Genomic DNA, 22,567 nt, shown 5'->3' with positions numbered 1-22,567 from the left:
TGATAACGCAAACACACTATTATGAAATACATCAGCTTGAATATTGTTTCTACATTTGTTTCGTTATGCAAGACGCAATTCTTACTTTGTCAGCTAGTGTCCTTATATGTAGCAGTAGTAAATCTATTGGAGTATTTGCCATAATTTGTGCTATTTACACTTGGCTGCTACAGTTTGGTTATGCCTCTTAACTCTTATGCGTTTAGATGGATGTAATGTACATAGGTGTTGCACCAGACATTTATGAAGCAGTGTTTCCTTTAGCTAAAGCATATCTTGAATCCTTCTTTGTTCCATTTTGTCAAGTGGCGTTTCATATGTGTTTTTTGTTATCATTTAAAACAAAGTGTAGTTTTTGGCTCTTAGGTGATTCTAGCTATTCCCAGTTCCTCACTTCACGGAAATGTCACGTGCTACACTGTACTGGAAATATGTTATGATGAATGCTTTATATAATCGTGCTTGTGTGCAGCTTGATACAATACTTCTAAATCATTTATAGCCTAAATTTGATTATGTACCCGATTACAAACACTGAAAACATGTTTTGTAAAGGCTAATTTTGTTGTGTAAATAAATTATCCCTTCATGTCGATATCATTTTGTCTTTCGATTTTTCACCTCACCAATCCTAAAATATTGAATAATGTTAAAGCTTCCTCGAGGAGGTTCCTATTCTAAGTCTAACGGCCAAGGTGAGTAGGTTTTACCGCGCACACTCGACCAGACTGAGAACATAAAACCATAGTTAACAGAGGAAAATGGTTAAGAAGCCCGGTAAACATCAAAGAAGCAAACAAAAAGGCTAAGATTTATGTTGGAAGGTCCCTCACCCTGCACATCGTTTGTTTTTTGTCCATTGACTATGCATGAATTACATAATCGCAATGCTTCTACTGGTTAGTCGTATGAGCACACATAGCATTTGGCCAGGTTTTGTGCAGGGTCAACCCCCAAAATAGCCAATAAAAATATACAACAAAGAACTTTGCCAGCTGTCATAACCATTTCCCTCTATTAACTGTTATAAAACAGACAGCCGTGTCATGTTTAGGGATTACAATGTTTTCCTGTCCCTCAGCCATCTTGACGAATCCATCAGCTTTCGACTCACTGATGTTCCACAGAACTTGACCATATCATCAACGTCGTATAAGATACGATAACGATTTATCTTCAACGAAGGAGACCCTCACGAGTCTGCCCCAAGTCTCTCTTAATTCTAAGTCGCTCGCACTAGTTTTTCACACGATACGTCAGGATAAAAACTGACATTCATTTCATCATCTCGACTCTGTTCATCTCCTGTAGAGCCCACAGAGCCAGTAGGTTAATCATTACAAACAAGACTGAGCTCCAAGGGTACTTGGGTTGCGCAAATAACTCCTATTCACGACAATACACTGTGCATCACAAGTAAGCACGCCCCATTTATAGATATGAGAATTCCCTGAGAACTGAGGAAAGTCCTCGTGGAGCACAACCTCGCTCAACAGAAAACCACTTGTTGAGACGCCCAAAGAAACAGAAACTTACCGCCGGGAGAAAACTTCAGATGGTTAATACTATCAATAATAACGCTGCTTAGACCAAAAAACCGCTCGTTTAATTGTTCTGCATCAGATGCGTCAAAGAAAAGGAGAGACCGACCTTTTGCTCTAAAAACCTTTTTCTCATCAGCTGATGTAGCAAAGCACTGCATGTCACTCGGCAATGCTAGCACCAGGAGAATAATTATAGAGAAACATTCAATACAACCAAGGAACGGAACCTTAAGGGATGGAAATTTACAGTCTCTTTGCGGACAGCGTTTGAAGCATTTCGTAAACAGAAGTGTAAGAAGTGAGGATATTCTAAGAGTAACGGAATATTATCTTCAAGAGCAAATAAGATCTCCTGGAGGATTTATTGTTTCTTTACTTCTTTGAGAGAGGGATGATCGACCGCAAGCCTAAAATCTTCCAGCAGGTGCTCAATTTTTCCATATGTTATTCTTCTCTCAATGAAATGATGATTCGTCCAGTTATCGAAAAAAATATTCAGCGAATTTTCGGCCCCATTCTCACACAACAAAACGGACACCAACGCGTAAAACATAGTCCTTCAAATCAACGTCAATGGATGGGCCTGTTCGAGGTTCAGTCACAACAAAAGGGAGAATTTCAACAAAAATATTTCTAAGGTACTCACCTGCAATCTTCTTATCGATGAGCAATTTTCGAGAAGCTTTGTTCTTGTCTGTCAACCACTCCGGGATCAGATTGTGAAGGAAAGTTAATGCCTGATCAGATATCCGTAACACCACAAATTGTGATACAGCATCGATCACTTGTTGTTCATCGTGATTTGAGTTCTCCATCTTTAGAATGTAAGAAATGATTGAAACAGGAAGTGGAGCGGGAGATACGATGCCACAACCAAACACCTTCTTGAAAATATCCTGTCCTACTTGATCATAGACGATATCTCCAGGGAAAGAACCGCTCGATTTATGAAATTCCTTACCTGAATTCACTAAAAGCCTCAGATCTTCAACAATGTAATGTGCACCCAAAATAACGCGGTACACTTTTTTGATATGTCTTCTACCGTGACGGATAAACGAGAGGAATCAATTTTTTTTTCCAAAAATGTTTGGATGTCCTACTTATGCTGCTGATAGCAGTTGTCTTGATCGCTGTTTCCAGCGCAAATTTTAACACAGAGGCTGTACTTTTTCAGTCTGATTTGCACCGAATCCTCTCGGGGACTGGCGATAAAGAACAAAAGCCATTCGGGAAGAAGGGGAAAGCAGTGCATTATGAGATCAAGAAAATCTTTCCTGGACTGGTACTCTGTCTCGTCTGGTGCGTCAATAATGACAAATATTCTCTGGTCACAAGGAAAACACTCGCTTAATGGTTCTTGTAATAATTATGTAAAGAGGTCCAATACACCAAGTTTGCAATTGTCTAAAATATAAAAACATCTTTACCCCACCTTTATATTGAGAGTTACAACCACAGAGTTCATGGGCAACAGTCCCAAGAAGATACCTGGGATCGTTTCTTACGCCATCGTTGCGACGGCAAAAGTAGGCAGCTTCTAAGTGTCCGGCCTTTCATACGCTGTGCCAAGACTCTTGAAATCACACTTCCGCCGACATCTGGACCGCCTAGGAGTACATAAGCTCGGGAGTAACCTGGGTTACGGAACCACTTGTCAAAATTATCAAAATCACTGTCTTGTGCCAGAGTCATAATGTTTAGCAAAAACTATGGATATTGTCACCTCCGCAACTGGCAATCTCTGAAAAAATTAAGGCAAATAAACGTGATATGCTTATTTTTCGGTTTTTATTGTAGATTTAATTCGGTATAAAACCGGTTCTCATCTTTATTTCAGGGATTTAGATGTAATAACCTATTGTAGCTCCATTGAGTAATAGGAATTTGCTTTTGGAAGAGAACGAGTATTTAAGTTCATCATAAATGGGACCATTTTTTCGGTATCTGGTCGCGGCTCAAAACATTGGATGAACTGATATGTCAAAGATTAATACTCGCATGAGCTTTAGCTTTATAGTTTGTAAACAGAGACTTCTAAACACAAAAAAATCAACCTTACCAACGGATACGTTACTGAGGTCCTGCTGGGACACTACATTCCATGATTTTCCATACTACAAAGCTTCACCTGAAAAATATACAGCTTCTCAATTAAACCACTGTTTATTTTTAAAATAATCATTCTCCTTAGACTTGTATCCCGCCATAATTTTTTCTGCAGTCTTAGCAGAGTAAGAACTTCCAGATAGGGTAAAGCGTGATTAGTTGTATCCTCGAGCGCACTCTTTCGGCATTGTTTTCTATCGGTACGCATATGCCAGTGTTAGATTGGGTGAAGTATAGTACTAATTGCGCTCTTAATGCTAAATCGGCAGTTCAAGTTTGGTATGCATTAAACTGAGTTACGTAGAACCCGATCGATTTTGAAATTGCTCCGTAAACTGTAATCCACTCGGCCCTATTATTGCCACTTATCTTTGGGTAAATAAATTAAATGGACGCGTCCTCACCGAAAAACTTCAAACTTCTTTGTTATTGCGCACTATTTACAAAGTTAATTTACATCAGTATTATAAAATAAATATTTAAAGTTAAATATATGTCACATATGGCTATGGAAAGAATATCCCTAGTATCGATCCCAAGAGAGACACTTACTTCGTTTTTCTCGGAGAGTACAGGAATTCAGTTTTTTTTTCGCAATACTACACTTTATTGCTTATTACAAAAACTTAAGTTACTCACACCACTATCACTACTTACAAATTTCAAATTACAATACCAATCAGCATTGGGTACAACACTAGCAATATAACAACCTCTTCAAAAGGAGTTAATCCAAAATACCAGCGATGTTACTAATAGGGACAAAAAAAATAGTAATAATAATAACACAACTAACAGGTACAATACTATTGCAGTAATAGCCCACGTATAAGAGCCTGAATTTTTCAATTTAGCCTAAATAGGTTCTTATATTTTCATATGAACTTCCCAAGAACTCAGTTTGTCTTCAACACATGCAACTCGTTGTTGCACATCTTCCACATCAGAGCACAAGCTATCCATTTTATTCGACAGCAAACTTTGTTTTTGTTTCATGACTTCTTGTGCACACTGCACACTCTCAGTTCTTGTATGCACATCACTTTGCAAGAAATCTATGTCTTCGAAGGGGAAGACAGGGGTAGCAAAGTGGTGAGAGCGCTCGCCTCCCACCAATGTGGCCCGGACTCAAATCCTGGACCCGGTGTCGTAAGTGGGTTGAGTTTGTTGTTGGTTCTTCGCCTTGCTCCGAGGGTTTTTCTCCGGGTTCTCCGGTTTTCCTTCCTCCACAAAAATCAACATTTCTAAATTCCAATTCGATCGGGAATTCGAGGGCCACGAGTTTGTCAGTCGTAAGACTGTTGTGTGTTACCCTCGTTAAACAAAGCTAATTTATATATTTATTTATTTATTCATTTATTCGACAACGAACTTTGTTCTTGTTTCATGACTTCCTGTTCACGCTCCAGACTCGCAACTCTTTCTTCTAGCTCCTCTAGACTTGTTGAAATGTTATTTAGTGCTTGTGATACTCGTTCCTCATCCTCCTGCACTTCAAGTGTCAACTGCTCTACATCTATCTTCAATGTATTAACGTTCTGTTGCACCAGCTTCAACAGGTCAGGGTCCATAGTGGCGTTCATACACAGTGTGGTGTCTAAAGTAACAAGTGAACTATCACTCAGCAACATTATGATTCACCAGTGTGACCACCGGTAGCAATATCATAAACTTTTCTTTTCCCTTTCAACGATCCAAAGAAGCTAAAAGCTGCGCCCAACTCCTCCAAGATGGTTTTACCTCAAGCGGTCTGTACACATTCAGTCCAGATGGCGGCAAAGTAATACAAGTGTTGTGTGACATGACCACGGACGGTGGAGGTTGGAAAGTTTTTCAGAGACGTTTAGACGGCTCTGTTGACTTTTACCTTGGTTGGGAATCCTACAAAAACGGGTTTGGAGATTTCAACGGCGAGTTCTGGCTTGGGAACGACAATCTTCACCGTTTGACAGCAGCTGATGACGTCATACTGAGAATTGACTTGGAAGACTTTGATGGAGACATCAGATACGCTGAGTACACGACTTTTAAGGTGGCAGACGAGGCAGATAAGTACCGACTTTTGATTGGAGGATACAATGGCACGGCTGGTGACTCGATGGCTTTCCATAAGTAAGACAAACCATTGAAAAGTTAATGTATAGTACTTTTTAAAACAGTCGTGTTAGAATTCTACTAGTTATTAGGCGACACTAATTTTAAAGCTGTTTACATTTTGTAATCACTGTGTGATAAACACGGCTGGTAAGTGAGTTCATGTAAATGATTCGATATCCGTGATAACAAGTGAAAGAATTATATAGTTAAGCCGGTTTTACCGAGTTAATGTAGAATGTTGCATTGTAATTAACGGAGCATACCATTTAATTTTTTTTGCCTCTGTTACTCTCTATCTCAGACAGGTAGGTTTGTTGTTGTATAACACTCCGTAAATCATCAATCTGTAATTTTTTTTCCAGTGTTATGCAGTTTTCTACGAATGATTACGACAATGACGGCTTTTATAGCAGCTGCGCGCAAAGGTACAGAGGAGCTTGGTGGTACAATACTTATCATAGCTCCAATCCTAACGGACTTTACCTGAACGAAACACATTCTTCTTTTGCCGATGGAGTCAACTGGCTCACGTTTAGAGGCCTGTACTATTTACTAAAACGCACTGAAATGAAGGTTAAAACCAAATCCTAAATCTTTGAGTTAGGGTAGGGACTCCCTAATGCACCTTTTGTCAAAATGAAGAAGAGTCTGTGTAGTATTTACTGTATTATTCTGAGTTTTCAGGTTTTTTTTTGTGTTTTCTGGAAAGAGCTTTTTATCATGCATGGATAGCGAAGGAAATAAATATTTCGTTAATCTGTCTTTTTAGATTTTTTTTTTCATATCCTCAATCTTGAAAATCATTTTTTCTGAAAAATCATACACTTCTACTCGGCAAACCTTTCATCTATAATTGTAAATACTCCAAACTTGTTCCTCGGCTCTCGTAATTTTTCAAGCAGAGTTGAAAGCTATCCATAAACTAGAATTAGATGTTGCAAAACACAACTGAATACTGAGTATACATTTGGAATAATGGGAACTCCTTTTGTTTTTTGTATCTTGATAACTTAACGTTACATTTTTTTTTTTAATTTCTTATTTCCTCTTTTAAATAACCTATCCGGTGCCTGTCGCAAAAGTCACTGAAAAGTAGCACAACTCTGTGAATGCATAAAATTTATAATTAATGTAGCCGACAAGTTATTTGGCTGATAAGTGTTTCTATGCATTGTTTTCTATTTTGTTTTGTAATATTGTAATATTACGGCATACTGATTACATATTGTAAGTAGTCTGTTAGTTACAGTGCTCATTTGGGATCGAGAAGGATTATGCTGACGCCAATTCCCTAGTCTCGATATTGAATACCCATAATTATTGTAATTCATGACTGTACTTATTACAAATTTCCCTTTTCATAATTACTTTCACAATTAGACCCACCTGTCACTAGCTGAACTCATTGTACTGGCATATCTGCTTGTAAATTTAATTTAATTCTTCTATTTTCTTCTTTTCTTCTTTTATTGTGATTAAATGTACTATTGCTTATTACATTGGCCGCCTCGATCAGCCTAAGCTATATGCGGGTAGCGTAAGTTGTAATTTTGATTTGGGATGGCAATAAATAAAACTATGTAATAAATTATAAACTGTAGAGATAGTGAAGTTTTTGTAGAATTGTAAATGAATGCTAGTAATTAAAATCATTAATAAAATCGAAAAAAGGAAAACTTTCGAATGGCGATGAAGTCAAGTGGGATAATTTTAGAGAGTATCGCTCTTTACTAAGGGACTAAAACACACAGAGATGATTAAAGTTGAAATTAAAGGAGGCGCTCGGATTACGCCTGAGAAAGAACGAGAGAAATAATTACCAGTATTACGGAAGAGCGAAAAAAAAAACGTTGCATTTCATTTATTCGAGTCCTTCACTTATTGAAGGTTATCTTTCTGAATATGATCGTTGTATCATTACTGTGTGGTAACTGTTTTAGCAAACATTTCTACCCAAAGTGATTTTTTCGTTCGCTTTAATACTAACACATATGGTTAGCACAAATAGTAATTCATAAACTTATACATCATTATAACTTAGAAAACAGTCCTAAGAAAATACGCGCGCGCTGATTGGTTAAAAATCGTGTTTCTATTTGAGATTTCTATCGCGTGATAGTTGACGAGGAGGCAGTCCGAATCAGTTATCACGCGATCGATCGATCGATCGATCGACAGATGACATATAGATGACATTAACAAGATCTTGAAGTTTCTGTATTGGCTCAGGCTCCGCTCCTTCAGTTCCTCTGCATGATAGCGCAATCTGACTGTCAAACACCCTGATGTGTTTAAGCGGGAAAAGAGCTGTTAGGGATGCTCATGGCGCTATTGGGACGATTTATTTAACAATTATTCCATGAAACCGCGTTGGATATGAAGTGATAAATAACCAACGAGCGCGTAGCGCGAGTTGGTTATGATCACTTCATATCCAACAAGGTCGAATGGAATAATTGTTTTAGTATATTCTTAATCGGGTTTTTGCCGCCGATTTTTATTTCAACAATTTTACAGAGCGGAAAATTTTTAAACTTGGCGCACTGTTTTCCATATAAGGTAAAACTCCGACTAATGGCTCATAGTCGGAGTTTTTGAGCCAATCAGAGAGCTAGAAATGCAATAGTCGGAGCTGAGAATATACTAAGTTATGTTATTGGAACGTTTTATGTTATTATTTGCAATGTATTTTAAAGATCTTTATAACTAGCTCTCCTTTTGTGTATGTAAAGACGAATTCTAAGAAATCTGTAAAGAAATAATTTTTCTTCTTTGTTTTCGTTGTTCGAGATTCGAGGTTAATTATCTCTGAAAAATGCACGGCTACTCCAAGTTTTGTTCTGGATTCCAATAGCCCTTGCTGAGATTTTCCTTTATAGTCTTTTGTATTTAGCAGGCGACGTCCTACAAACATTTTTCAATACAAAAGTACAGACCTTTGAAGTGCGTCAGCTGCTCCAATTTGTTTCTCAATATCTACAATAACTCTGGTAGTTTTTAATTACCTCCACACTGTAATTTGAATCCAAAAGAATGCGTCACCATGGAATCATATCGCAAAGTGGATTTTGTTTTTCTTTGCGGTATAAATACTTAATGACCTTTTATATATTTTCGGCTTAAGCTACTCTAGAATGCTTGGCAAAAGAATCGAACCTCTGTGTCTAGTTTGATGTTCTCTCGTGTCAAGTTCCATGGATTACTTCCAGCTTTCCGCATTGTTTCTGCTGGTGAGTTTTATAAGTGTTTCATGGAAAGGTGTGTCTGCATCGGGTAAGTTTCTGTCTTCCAAATTTTTTGTTTTTATACCGGGGCATTAACAATTTATTATTCGAAGTTCCTGAATACAATTTTGATATTCCCTTGCTAAGAATACTGGATGTCATATATAAACACTATTTAGCTCGAATTTCTTGCTAGAGATGGTGCTCTGTCTCTTGATGTTATCGTTTTCCGCTTTTTATTCTACCAAGACAGTTACACGGCTGCTTTAAAATGCTAGCAAAAACAATCTGAACCTCCCGTGGATCTCTCGTAAAATAACTAAGCCCAATCCGCATTATTTCGGGATTCTGCGATCTCAAAAGTACATGAGAGCAGTCAAAATGGATCATACAATGCGCCTGGAAGATGCTACCTCTTTTCAAATCATGAAAATTCTGAATGTTTTTCGGTGACAACTGGAAATATTTCTGCACCAACCCCTGTCCCCCATTTAAACAATGTTGGACAACTGAGCTACATTTCGCTTTGTTTACTGTCTTAGCCCGGTTTTCTTGTTCCTTTTGTTGTGAAGCATGTTGTTGAATATTATTTTCCACAGCTTAATAAAAGCTCTCTCGTTGTTTGTAATCTAGAGCCCTGCATAATCAAGACATTTGGAAAACCAACTGTCAACAAGGCTCTTAAAAATCACGTGATCAGAACTTCGAGGGCGACGTCAGCGGAAGTGTGTGAGTTACATTGCTTTATGGAAATCACGTGTCAGTCATACAACTTTGGTCCAAAAGAGGGTGGTGGTCACGTGTGCGAGCTGAGTGACTCTGATGCTATTAGGGATCCGCTGGACTGGACTACCAAACAAAGGTTTATTTACGGTGGAACAAAGGTATGATGCATCTGGCTAAGACTTTGTCATAATTAGAAAAAAAGTGCTTGAGTAAGCCTGGTTTTTACTAGCGACGCAAGTACAAGCACAAGCACAGGCGCAAACACAATAATTCTTATTTCACCGTGATAACGGCCTTGACGCAGGCATAAGCACAAGCCTGAAGTAGAAGCACAAGGATTAAAATGTTTCTTTTTTCTTGTGCTTGCGCTCATACTTGCGTTTGCGCTGCAAAAAAAGGAAACGAAATACCGCTCAGGCACAACACAAGCACGAGGATATTTTCCACCATTGGTTATGATTGACCGATTATCATGAAAATACTGGATCCAGATTACCTTGCGCCAAAACAGTTTTCCAAAATGGCGGAAGGTTCGGATGATTTTGCTTGTGCTTGTGTTTGCGTCGGATTTCGTTTTCACTCGGGTCATCCCTAATGCTTGAGTTTGTGCTTGCGTTTATGGTTGCGGTTGTGCTTACGTCGCTAGTGAAAACCAGGCTTTAGACTACAATTGGAATTCTGCACGTTATTTCACGAAATACACTGCAGTGCTAAAACTTTCATGGTTAGTAAGCAAGTCTTTGGAGCGTGAAAACGTTGTTAGGTTGACCAGTGTTGGCTCGACTGTCGTGAACATCGCTTGGAAGACGTAGAAACCCTTGGTCTTTTTTACTATTTGTTCTCTAACAATTTGTAATTTGGTTTCTTGTTTCATTTCAACGAAAGAATCCATGCTCAAACGCTGAGTGTCCTGTTAATTCCCGTTGTTACTCAGACTTGGAACATGACACATATCAGTGTGTATGTGCAGCGGGCTTCACTGGTAGCAACTGTCAATCAGGTAAGTTAAATGCGTGTCTAAACATGTTAAAATATATCGGAACACTGAACGTTTTCAAGGAAAAAGTCTAGTGGTATACGATAAAGGGAAGCAATTAATTCTGGTATGACTTCTTCTTAGCCTTTGTAAGTAAGATAAGGTATTAATCTCAACGGGAACTTGGATTACGAATACACTATTGGAACAAAATCTTCAAAACTATTGTAACGTTGCTAAGAGACTAGACTAGCTTTGCAACAGCCTTTTTAGGGACGAGAAACACGTGTGTGTGGCACGACAAAGTCGGCCATTTTGTAGTGCTGCTGTTAACTGTTATTCGAGGCGTTATTAAAGAGAGTTTAGTGACTGTTACAATGGTGGGATACGACGAAATGGCCTCGAGAGAAATTCTAGAAGACGTTATCGAACGGCTAATCACGCAATTGAGGCTGGTGAGGGCAACCTTGATATCGACTAGCGAGGAATTTCGACAAGCAAGGGAGAAACTTGAAACCCTAGAAAAAGAACACAAACGAGTCGTCCACCAAATCGGCGAACTGAAGGAAAGGAGGTCCAAGCTAATCAGTGAGAGGGACGAAGCTAAGAAATCGGCGGAGAAGGCGTTGGGGAAGGTATCGGAGATAGAAAGCAAGCAGTTCGTTTTTAAGGGACAGCCGGCGAAGTCAACAAGAGTGAAGCCTGTGGCAACGACACGGACTTTAAGGCCTTTTTAGATCAGTTTGAGGTGTGTGCGAGGATGAACGACTGGAAGAAAGCAAATCAACTGGTCTTGTGCATGAAGGAGAAAGCGCGTGTGGTTATGACCCGGTTCTCGACGGACGACAAGAACTGTTACGGGCGCATGGTCAAGGCTATAAGCGAGAAAATCGGAATGCGTTAGGTTCCCAAAGTCGCCAAGGGTACACGTAAGGCCCGACGATGATGGGCGGGAGAAACTTTGTTAGATTTAAGCATTGATATCAAACTCCTGTGTGGGGAGGCTTACCCGACCTTGAGCCCTTCTAGCTTGGAGCAGGATTGTATAGATCATTTCACCCTTGCACGTTGGGCAACACTTGCAAACCAGACATAATTCGCATGAAACCCAGGACGTTAGATAAAGACCTGTCAAAAGCTCTCGAGCTTGAAGCGTTAAAAGTCAGAGCAATTAGAATGAGATAAAAGGTTGTGAAAAAGGTGTCGACCCCAAGGGGAAGAAGCTTGCCATCTGCAAAACGTACCTCTGCCAGGCTCGGTCCTAGAGCTTTCGACTATAATTGCACCAGCTACAGAAAAGGCAGCAGCCGAGACAGTGGTTATTTCTATCCCTTAAGGTGGTGTTCAGGGAAACTATAGGCCTCCCCAGTTCAGATAAACCAGTGGCCAGGGTAGAGGGTGGTGGCCATGGTAGTGTGGGTTGTACGTATCATTTCCAGAGGAATTGTCCGCAGGGAAACCTCGCAGGGCGGGGGCCCAGATCGTGAACGTGAGTCGCTCCCCGTTTAAAGACCATGTACCGGTGATACTCATTACCTCCACCAACACGACGTGTTGCTATTTGACTGCAAGATCCAAGGGGTCCCTGTGAGTGCAGTTGTGGACTGTGGTAGCCCAATCTGTATTTTGAGCAATGAAGGGTTTAATTGTATTGGCTTATGAGGCATCCTGGGGAGGGCCAGGTCCAAGGTTGTGGGTGGTGAGGGCTCACAGCTATACATTCTTGTAACTGTGGAACTAGACACGAGTCTCGACGGGATAAAAGCCAAACAGCTGTTCTACATCTGTGACAACCTCAAGCAGAGTGCCCTATTTGGGATGGACTTTTTAAGGGACAATGAGTATGTTCTTAACTTTAGCGGGGCAACCCTTCACGCTGGGAACACTCAATGGAAACTGCGAGACTAATCAAGGTGGGAGGTGCACAGAGATGAAAGCGATAAAAGAACACTGAATTGCAACGCATTTTTAGTTGAAGCGGCACCGAGTTGAAATGCAATTTAGAAAATGAAAAAGCCATTTCCTATAGGCAATGACCAGATAACAAAAGATCAGAGGACGAATATGTGGAAAGTCATGACTAAGCATTCTAAAGTGGTATCCAGAGGACCACACAACATTGGCCACTGCACTAAGGCGCAACTTCGAATTAACACCGGATCCGCAGCCCTCTCAAAGCTTCCTCTGTGTTGCTTTTCACCACAACAAGAGAAGTACATAAGGGAGGAAATGCAAAGGTTACTTGAGACAGATGTGATAGAACCATCTACCAGTCTTTGGATTGCTGAGGGCGTCTTCGCTTCTGATAAGAACGGCCATGCTGTTATTGTGGTGATTTCTGCAGGCTTAACAGCGTCACTTTAAAGGAACATAACCCCGTTCCAAGGGTGGAGGACATGATTGATACTCTTGCTGGAGCGCATTGTTTTCGACCCTGGACCTCATCTTTGCATATCATGCGTTTGAAATTCATCCAGATAACAGAGAGAAAACCGAGTATTCTCGACCAAGCAGGGACACTGGGAGTGGAAGTTGGCTCCCTTAGAGCTTTGTAATGCAGTCCCTTTACCTTGCGAGTCAGATCGCCAGTCTGTTAGCAGGAATGACGTGGGATGTACTCTTGGTATTTTTTGATGATGTCCATGTCTTTAGTTCCACCTTTGCCAAACACTGTGAGTCATTAGATCGTGTTCTCACCCTCATTGAGGAAGTCGGATTAAAAGTGAAGCCGGAAAAATGCCTTATTCTACCACGAAGTGTACCGTTTTTTGGCCACATCGTGTCGCGCAAGGAGTGTCCACGGACCCCGAAAAGGTTTCTGCAGTGGCCACCACTGACCAAAGTGTCTGAGGTACGTGTTCTCCGGGCAGAGATCGGTTACTACGGAACGTTTACACCGGACTTTGCAACCCTTACAGCTCTTCTTTTCAAACTTGAGGAGAAGGGACGTAAATTCGTGTGGTCCATTGGCTGTCAGAAGTCCATCGATACCTTAAAACAGCCCTATGTGAAGCACCCATGCTCGCATTCCCAAGATTTGACCTTCCATTTGTACTAGACACTGACGCTAGTACGATCGATGTCGTCGCTGTGCTGTCCCAAGTGCAAGATGGCGAGGAGCACCCAACTGCATATGCTGGTAAGGCTTGACAAAATCACAGAGGAAGTGAACATCACCCAAGATTGAGATGTCTGTGATGGCGTTTGGGACAGAAGCATTTTACCCTATTTGATCAACAAACAATTTGTTGCTCGGTTGGACCACCTATCGTTATGGTGGCTTAAGAAATGCAAGCATCCCAAGCCTCAGGAAGCTGGTTGGGTTGACTACCAACATGATTACAGTACCAACATGACATGAAAATAGAACATCGATAAGGTCGTCTTAATTATACAAATGTGTACTTTGGCCTATAAAACTAAAAACAAAATTGAAACCTTTCACAGATGTGGACGAATGCACACAGGGAATTAATGACTGTCACGTGAACGCCACATGCAACAACACGGAAGGAACGTACAACTGTTCGTGCAAGAATGGATTTATAGGAGATGGGTTTACGTGTAAAGGTGAGAACACCAAACATCTATTTGTACTTTATAAAACAGATTGTTCCACGCCCAACGAACCTGGAATAAAACACTCAGGCCAGCTCAGTAATAATCTCTTCTGCTTTTCCCATAGAGCAAAAACGTAACAGAAGCTGTACCGAGCTTCTTGAAAATGGTTTTACTTTCAGTGGCGTGTACACCATCAATCCAGATGGCGGCAAACCAATACAAGTGTTGTGTGACATGACCACGGACGGTGCAGGTTGGACAGTTTTTCAGAGGCGTTTGGACGGCTCAGTTGACTTCTATCTTGGTTGGGAATCCTACAAAAACGGGTTTGGAGATCTGAACGGCGAGTTCTGGCTTGGAAACGACAATCTTCATCGTTTGACAGCCGCTGATAACGTCACACTGAGAGTTGACTTGGAAGACTTTGATGGAGACATCAGACACGCTGAGTACACAATTTGTAAGGTGGCAGAGGAGGGGGATAAGTACCGGTTGTTGATTGGAGGATACAGTGGCACGGCTGGTGACTCCCTGGCACGCCATAAGTAAGAGAAATAATTGAGCTGTTAATGTATTGTAGTTTTAAAAACAGCCGTGTTAGAATTCTTCCAGTGATGCGGCGACACTAGTTTAAAAGCAGTTTATATTATATTTGGTAATCACCGTGTAATATATACGGTTGGCAGGTAAGTGCAGGTAAACGATTCAATGACCGTGAAAACAAATTGAGAGAATTAAGTCGACTTGATTTTATTGAATTGAGGTTGCATTATTATGGAGAATCGTGCCTGCTGATCTGCAATAACAACAAGACGGAGTTATGAGTTTTTTTAGTTCAGCTGAGCTCGCGGTTGATTTACTTTTTTCTTTCCTACTAAATCTATGTCAGTCAGGCAAGTTTGCCGTCGAGTGACCCTTCGTAATTTACCATTTTGCAATTTTCTTTTAGTGGCATGCAGTTTTCTACTAATGATAACGATAATGACGACTGGAATAAGAGCTGCGCACGAACGTTCAAAGGAGCCTGGTGGTACACAGATTGCCACGATTCTTGTCTTAACGGACTGTACCTGAACGGTCCACATTCTTCACATGCCAATGGAGTCAACTGGAAGGCGTTTAGAGGCCACAACTATTCACTAAAACGCACTGAAATGAAGGTTAAAACTAAGTCCTAAAGCTTTGAACTAGGGTAGAGACTTCCTTATGCACCTTTTGTAACAAAGAGAAAGAGTCTCTGGTGCATTTTCGGTGCTATTCTGAGTTGTCTACAGTTTTCTAAAAAGAGCTTTTTATCATGTACGGATCGCAAAGGCTCGATAACTCTGTCTTTTTTACATTTTTTTTTTTTTTTCATATCTTCAATCTTGAGAAACATTTTCGTCTTGCAAATCATATACTTCTACTCAGCAAATCTTGTATCAATGTAAATAATCCAAATTTGTTCCTACTCTGGTAGTTTTGCAAGAAAAGTTGAAAGCTGTTCATAAGCTAGAATTACATGGTGCACAGCATAATTGAGTACTAAGTAAACATTTGGAAAAATTGGAACCTCTTTTGTTTTTCGTGTCTTGATAACTTAACGGCACAATTTTCTTCTTATTTCTTATTTCATCTTTTAAATAACTTATTCGGTCCCAATCGAAAAAGTCACTGAAAAGTAGCAAATCTCTGTAAATACAAATAATTTATCGTTAATGTGCCTCTTTTTATGGCGGTATTTAAGGGGAGAAAACTCATTTCTATTGTTATATCAGCAAACGATAGCGGAGTTGATATAACGTTTTCAAGATAGGGTTTAACTGAAGTAGAATGCGAAACAGAACGACAGAGAACAAGAATTAACAGGCAAAGAAGTACATGTAGCTAAGAAAATCGCAAAAGAGAGCGGGCCAGGGCTAGTAAAAAGAGGCGAAACAGTACTGAAGAATGCCGTGAAGTAGAGCGAGTCAGGGAGAGAGAAAAAAAGATGATACAATATCGCACAATGCCGTGAAGTTGAGCGAGCGAGGGATATAGAAAGGAAGCAAAATACCTGAAGAATAGGCTCAGAAGGCCACAGAATCCCGCGCAAAATGGCAGCCGTGCAAGAAAAGTCACTTGTTAATTTCATCATGTGGTCAACAAATTCGTGTTTCGTTTGTTTAGTGAAATTACAAAACGGTGCAAAACACAGCGGAAAAAGAAGTTAATTTACTGATCTATCGAAAAGATTACTTCAGTTCAGTCTTCACATCTTTTGCAGCAAGTTTCTGCCTGGAGGATTCATACTGAAGAGAATTGCCAAATTGCGGTAAGCCAACGTTTCAAGTTTTTTTTGGTGTTAGTAGGGACAGCTGCTTATGCCTTCTTCTGTTACGGTGAGAAACCAAGAAAGGTCAAGAAACCTTTACGTTCTTGAATTAAAAGCGAACAAGATTTGCTAAGTTTACACTTGGCGCTCGTATGTGGTGATTTGCTTACCGTGTTTTACAAAGTACGAAGATTTCCTCGTTTTGTTTGTTCAATTTATTCAGTTTGGTGGAAATGCTTGGGCGAACTTTCTTTAAAGGTTATTGGTGAAAGAGTGGTATTAAGCTACGGCCGATGAAAACAAAGCTGCCGTCAAAACTATTTAAGTGTTCGCTTTAGAGTAAATAATCGTTTAACTTTAACACTGCAAGCATTTGGAATTTTGGAAGCAAAAATCATTTATCTCTACTCAGTAGATCACAAACAAGCAAAACTAGTGTAAATATCTTGAATAGTTGAATGAGAAAAATCTTATTCAATTTTTAGTATGTATAGTATCACCTTAAATGTAGCACACACGTTTGGAGATTTGACTCAGGGCCAAAAGTGGCATCATCAGGTTACAAAACTAAGTGAATTTTCGGTAACTCTGATAGCACTTGATATTGGATAAAACTTGAAAGATCAAACACTAGCATCTACAAAACACACTAAGCATTCTTTAGATATATGAGCACAAACTCTATAGGAAGTATAGGGCCGCCGACAACTTTAGTTCCTGACAATCGGCAACAAAATACGCTGAATTTCTTTAATGGCCGGTCGCCCGTCGGGCGAATTTTGCAAAGCTCTTTTTACTATGAAGATGGTCGCGAACAACATTCCATGTACTTTTTGGGCAAGAAATGCTAGTGATTGTGTCGCTTTTCCCAGATGGTTTCCGATACCATCAACCAATTCCAGTGCAACGTATCTGTCTTTGTAGAGTAATTTTAAATGCGCAGATTTCGGAACGGGAGTTTTTGCTTTAAATGAATGCGGCACTTTCCCACGTTTCTCCAAATCAACATTGTCCGCTTTTAGATCATTAAGAGTGTATCATCAACGGTACACAGGACCCCGTGCCTCCGCGGTGCCACAACGAATCACATGCCACTCCTGTTTTACACTAACATTCTTTGTTTTCGCCGCTTTGTGTTCGGAAAACAATTTTTTATGCTCTCGCTATCTGTACATTATACACATTTACATTCCCAGCAAATGAAAAGTAATTACCCTTCTGGGTACCTTCTGAGATCAATCACCAGCGCTTCTCCCCTGCGCGAAAGTTAATAAGTCAAAGCGAATTATTCGACTAAAGCTACTTGGCCAACGCTTGTACCCTGCGCGATCACTGCTGTACGATGAGGCTTCATTCTTGACCTCATGTCAACATAACTTGAACTTGCGCCACTTCTTCGTATAACAATGATCGCGCAGGATAGAATCGCTGGCCAAGTAGCCTTGGTCCAATATTTCGCTTCGATTTATTAACTTTCCACGGCCCACGGATTGAAGCAAGCAAAAGGTTGAGCTAAATCTTCTTCGTTCAAAACCTACCAGTTTTCAATTCAGTCAAGTTGACGCTTGTTGTTCACGTGAAATGGAATGATGACTGCACTGCGCGGAACACTCGATCGAAATGCCGCGGGCAAAACCGGTGCGCTTGTCACTTGATAGAGAACTTATCGGTGGCTAACATTATACCAGTAATTGTTCAAAACAATCAAACAAGCTGAGGTTAGTCGATCCCGACTAAACGAATATTCAGTGAACATGCATGTTTACGTTACTGTTTTATATTTCTGTTGTCAAGTAGCAAGAAAGAGTATTTAAGGAAATTGGTGGGAAAACTGCGTTACTTGTTTCCCAGTCGCGTTGGTGTTATCGTAATTATTTCACACCGAAGGTGTTTCATAACCTGGGCGGTTTTAACTTCAGGGTAAAAATTAACCTGATTGTAGCCTGCGTAGCTGGCGGCTTAGTTGGGGTAGAGCGCGCGATTGAGCAACCGGCGAGGCAGCGAAAACGGGCGTCCAAGTTCACGAATCACGCTCATTTCGGTTCTCTACTTCAACCAACTAACTAAACAGCCAGCTGCGCAGGCTACACTGAATGCGGCTCCTTGATCGTGGCTCACGTTTCCATTCATTTGTTTTTAATACTAGATGTTACACCAGCCTTCTCTTGACCGCTTCGGTTTCCGAATAGTAGTCTAAAAAAAGATATAAACATTATAGAATTTCTGAAATTTTCGACCCTGATTCTAGTTTAATTAGTGTTTAAGGTGATTCCCTAGTAAAAGAACCCGCCATAGATTTCCGATGAAACTTGGTATGCTGTTATTACAGGACAAGGAGACATAAAAAACGTAATAAAAAGAGGGAGTCATTTTGCTTGTTTTCACGCCACAATGCTGATAAATACGGTTATTTAAGTGACTTTTGGTAATCTCCGTGCGCAACAAATAAGCTCGATTATTTTTCAACGCAGCGTGTTATATCACACAGAGTTTGACTTTCTTTGATTGCTTATTCATCTACGTCCCAGAAAAAATGTGTTCAAGTACCCTTCATTTTTTTATCCTTTATAGGAAACATAATTTCGACGTGCGTTGTTGGGCCCGTTATGTCTCCCTCTGTGGTATTTATTTCATTTGCCAAAAAAGTAGCCATAGATTTCTGTTAATTTTTTCTCAGTTATTGAGGATACTGTTCTCATTGAAATTATGAAATAAAAAGTGGGGGTCACCGTGCTCATTTAAGAGAAACGGAGCATTTATTTCGCTATCGAGGTTAGTTTGAGGGAAATCTCTTACGATTTGTGTACGAACGCGCTCATGTGCGCTCGCTAATGACGCGAAAATCGTGCGCAGTAGGGATGCGCAATGCAATACTAAGGAATCACGTTAAGAAAGCCTTACCCAGCCGCGATGTTTGGTGTTTTTAATTTCGTTATACCTACGTCGGTTCGCATTTTTTTTTCACATTAATCTGGCAGGGCTCTGTTCAATTGAAATGATGTATTAACCATAAAGACTTGGATGTCTAAAACATGAAACAGAAAATCTCATTTTGAGAAAACACCTTGGACGGAGAACAAGTGTCAATATAATTATTTAACATCTAAAAAATGATTGACGCAACCAAACACATTTGTAATCTTACTTGCTGTGATTTTTTTGACTCTGAAGCTCGATGTGTAAATAGTCAACTGGCCAGACTCCTACCAACTTGGATCTTTTAACTACGCTTCTGTTTTAAAAATATTCATTTGCTTGCTCAGTTAGTTATTAACAAATTCACTTATTTTATTCATTCAGTATTTATTTGGACGTGGAATATTCTTTACTTCACTACAAGATCCTTAGTAAACAACTTCTACTCCTCGGAAGTCATCAATTCATAGCTTATGAAGCGTATGTCATTAGATGTAAGCAAGTCAACATGGAGCGGAACCTACTTGTCTGTCAAAAAACTACGGAAATACGGTTTAATGACGCATGCAATACTATGGCGCAATTCTGTCATTTGTGGGTTCTTGGGCTGATAGTACTTGATAATCTAGGTGTGTATTCGTAGGACTGTTTTTGTACACCATCAATCAACCATCTACACCAAACTAATCTTTCTAGAATCTTCGATATTAAAAAGTCTGGATTCGTTAATAGGCTATTGAATAGGCTGTAATCTCTGAGGGGCTAAATGATTGTATTTCTTACTATTAACGGTAATTTAAGATAAACCCCCGTCAACTTAACTATGATAGAGAACTTCCGACGTTGACAAGCAGTGAACTAATAACATGGCGGGACTCAAAAGAATTGGCTCTGTCACTGACTCAGGGCAACATGATAATATGTTTTTTTCGTTCATTTATTGTGAACGGTTAGTCCACAACTTATGCAAACAACTTAATGAATTTCCTTGAGAGAAAGTTTAAGAGTGACATATTTTTATGCAAAGTACTATGCCATTAGGAAAATTACTTCACATAATGTGGACAAACAAATCAAAGGAATCTGAATTTCAATTTCATTTTGTGATCAGAACTGTGTTGATTCTGTGAGGGATAAGATTGATGCGGTAATTCCACAACTTAATTGATCTTTCATGATCTCTTTTGAAGTGCAGAATTTCCCTAGCTGTTCAGGTCTCGAAGGAAACTTATTTTCTGTGAGGAAGGGAGTCGATGAATTTTCAATGCAAAAAGTCACAAAATCGAAAATCAAGAATTTTAAACAAAGGGGTAAACAAGAATACTTGTCCATGTTAATTTTCAAGACAAAAAGGATAATGGGTTTTTCAGAGTAAAAACAACAAAAATCGGTTCAAATGAGAACCTTCTCGTGTGAGCTTAAGGGACTATCTTTAGGCTGCAAATTAATTTCAGACTAGTGCGGCTTTTGTCTTTATAAACATTTGTTTTGGCAGCGTATTTCGGAGTAAAGTGGTGACTCAATTTAAAGAAGATTAAACAAGGTTGGCTAGTTTTTATTTTCACTGCCGTTCTCGTTGCAAACGTTATGTCGTCCCTTAACAGCTTTTTAGCGCGCTGTAACACTTCATTGATTATTTGATTTGATTTATTTTTTTATTATTTTCCCTCGAATAATTCTCTTTTGATTTGCCGAGCTTTACAGAGTCGATGTTCTTTTTGTTTAGAAAATCCAATGACATTAGGTGTACTACCGACAGCTTTGTCCACAAGGAGCCACGAAGTTGATTCTCTGGTTTGGTGGTGTATTCATGTTATTTTAGATATGTAGCCGGTTTATTGCAAATGTCAGCTCGCAGTTATTCACTTTATCACATTTACAATTAAGCGAAATTCCAAACACACACAACAAGATGTGTTTTCGCAGGAGCCATAATCGGGGACGGAGACCGTAAGCGCGCGCCATTTCTAGTATTGGGGTTGTCCCCATGATATGGGACAATAATTCTATTTTTAGAACAAATTGCGCCATCGCCTGAGGCACACGCGCGTACATGCTGCGAGGATTTTTGCGGATGTCGCGCGGGGGAAATGGCGTCCGAAATTCCCGAAATTTTGTCATGTTTTTGGCCCACAACTCAACGCGTTTAGGTCTGTTGGAATTTTGCTTAAGTATTTTCGTCGTAAGCTGCTCCAGTTTGAGTGAAGTAAGGCAGTATCGAATTTAGGTATGTTCCGCTTTAAGCTTAGATATGGTATCGCTGACCAAGTTGTGTTCCGACGGATGCTTCTTTTACATGAGCTGTACATTACTCCACACTAAGTTTCACATATGTTGAAGATTAACAGCTCTTCGAAACCACAGCAAAAAAACTAGTTGTATGTTTGGATATAGCAGCGTTTCCGGACTTCAAAGTTTCCCTCCTCTTGCCACAGGCTTGCGAGGATTTCGCCAGAGTCTATCTCGACCGAAAAGTAAAACAAAAAAAAGTAATTGCAAGTTTGAGTTTCACCTGAATTGTAAGCAACGCTTCATGTTTTATCAAGGCCAAATAAGCGACAATAAAGTTTATGTCTGTAGATGCTGCTCAGTTTTGTTTGTGTAAAAATAATTGTCTGTTGTCGATGAATAAGAGCGCCCGCCGATGCGTGTTTTGTACAGTCAGTAAAACATGACAAATTGGACTTCCCACTTTTGTGAAAACGTACATCGAACTCATATAATATCTCTAGTTTTTAAATATGTTTAAGGTTGATAAATGTTTGAGAACATATTAAAAGCTTAGCTGAAAATATGTGAACACAGCAGAAACAATCAGCAAAATTACGACGACGCTTTCTTTAATCAACTCGAATAACGATTTTGATTTTTTTTTGGTTGAGTTATCAATTTTCCTTGTTTCTTTTATTTTCGCCGCGTAAAATTTCACTATGTCAAAGAAACACACATGATATTAGTGGCCTTTTGGCGTTCGTGAAAACTGTTGCAGCGTCTCGGCACAAAAGACCACGAAATAAATCTTTGTCAAGGTTTGTTGACAATTGAAAACAACGACTCGGACTTGAAAGAGCGCGCGCTGCACAATGCAAATGAGCTACTGAATGTACGCGTCAGACTTTCC

At 39.8% G+C, this 22,567-nt stretch overlaps 2 protein-coding genes and 1 pseudogene across 3 annotated transcripts; 2 read left to right on the top strand and 1 right to left on the bottom strand.

The window, feature by feature from the left end:
* Positions 1 to 1,222: 1,222 nt before the first annotated feature.
* LOC145467187 (uncharacterized) lies at positions 1,223 to 5,284 on the bottom strand (annotated as a pseudogene). The gene is made up of 4 exons (XR_014042021.1): positions 5,026 to 5,284; positions 4,395 to 4,405; positions 3,607 to 3,661; positions 1,223 to 3,288 (listed from the first exon to the last, which is right to left on the bottom strand). The product of XR_014042021.1 is annotated as an uncharacterized LOC145467187 (transcript).
* Positions 5,285 to 5,334: 50 nt separating this feature from the next.
* LOC145467658 (ficolin-2-like) lies at positions 5,335 to 8,087 on the top strand. The gene is made up of 2 exons (XM_081451248.1): positions 5,335 to 5,765; positions 6,113 to 8,087. Exons 1-2 carry the CDS (start codon positions 5,455 to 5,457, stop codon positions 6,339 to 6,341), a joined length of 540 nt encoding a protein of 179 aa, XP_081307374.1. The 5' UTR covers positions 5,335 to 5,454; the 3' UTR covers positions 6,342 to 8,087.
* A 6,260-nt stretch (positions 8,088 to 14,347) lies between these two features.
* LOC145475812 (ficolin-1-like) lies at positions 14,348 to 15,779 on the top strand. Its single transcript, XM_081455289.1, has 2 exons — positions 14,348 to 14,782; positions 15,187 to 15,779. Exons 1-2 carry the CDS (start codon positions 14,472 to 14,474, stop codon positions 15,413 to 15,415), a joined length of 540 nt encoding a protein of 179 aa, XP_081311415.1. The 5' UTR covers positions 14,348 to 14,471; the 3' UTR covers positions 15,416 to 15,779.
* Positions 15,780 to 22,567: the final 6,788 nt, after the last annotated feature.

The sequence above is a fragment of the Orbicella franksi genome, chromosome 2 (genome assembly GCF_964199315.1).
Source record: "Orbicella franksi chromosome 2, jaOrbFran1.1, whole genome shotgun sequence".
Lineage (NCBI taxonomy): Eukaryota > Metazoa > Cnidaria > Anthozoa > Scleractinia > Merulinidae > Orbicella > Orbicella franksi.
This window is presented reverse-complemented; position numbering and strand designations above follow the sequence as displayed.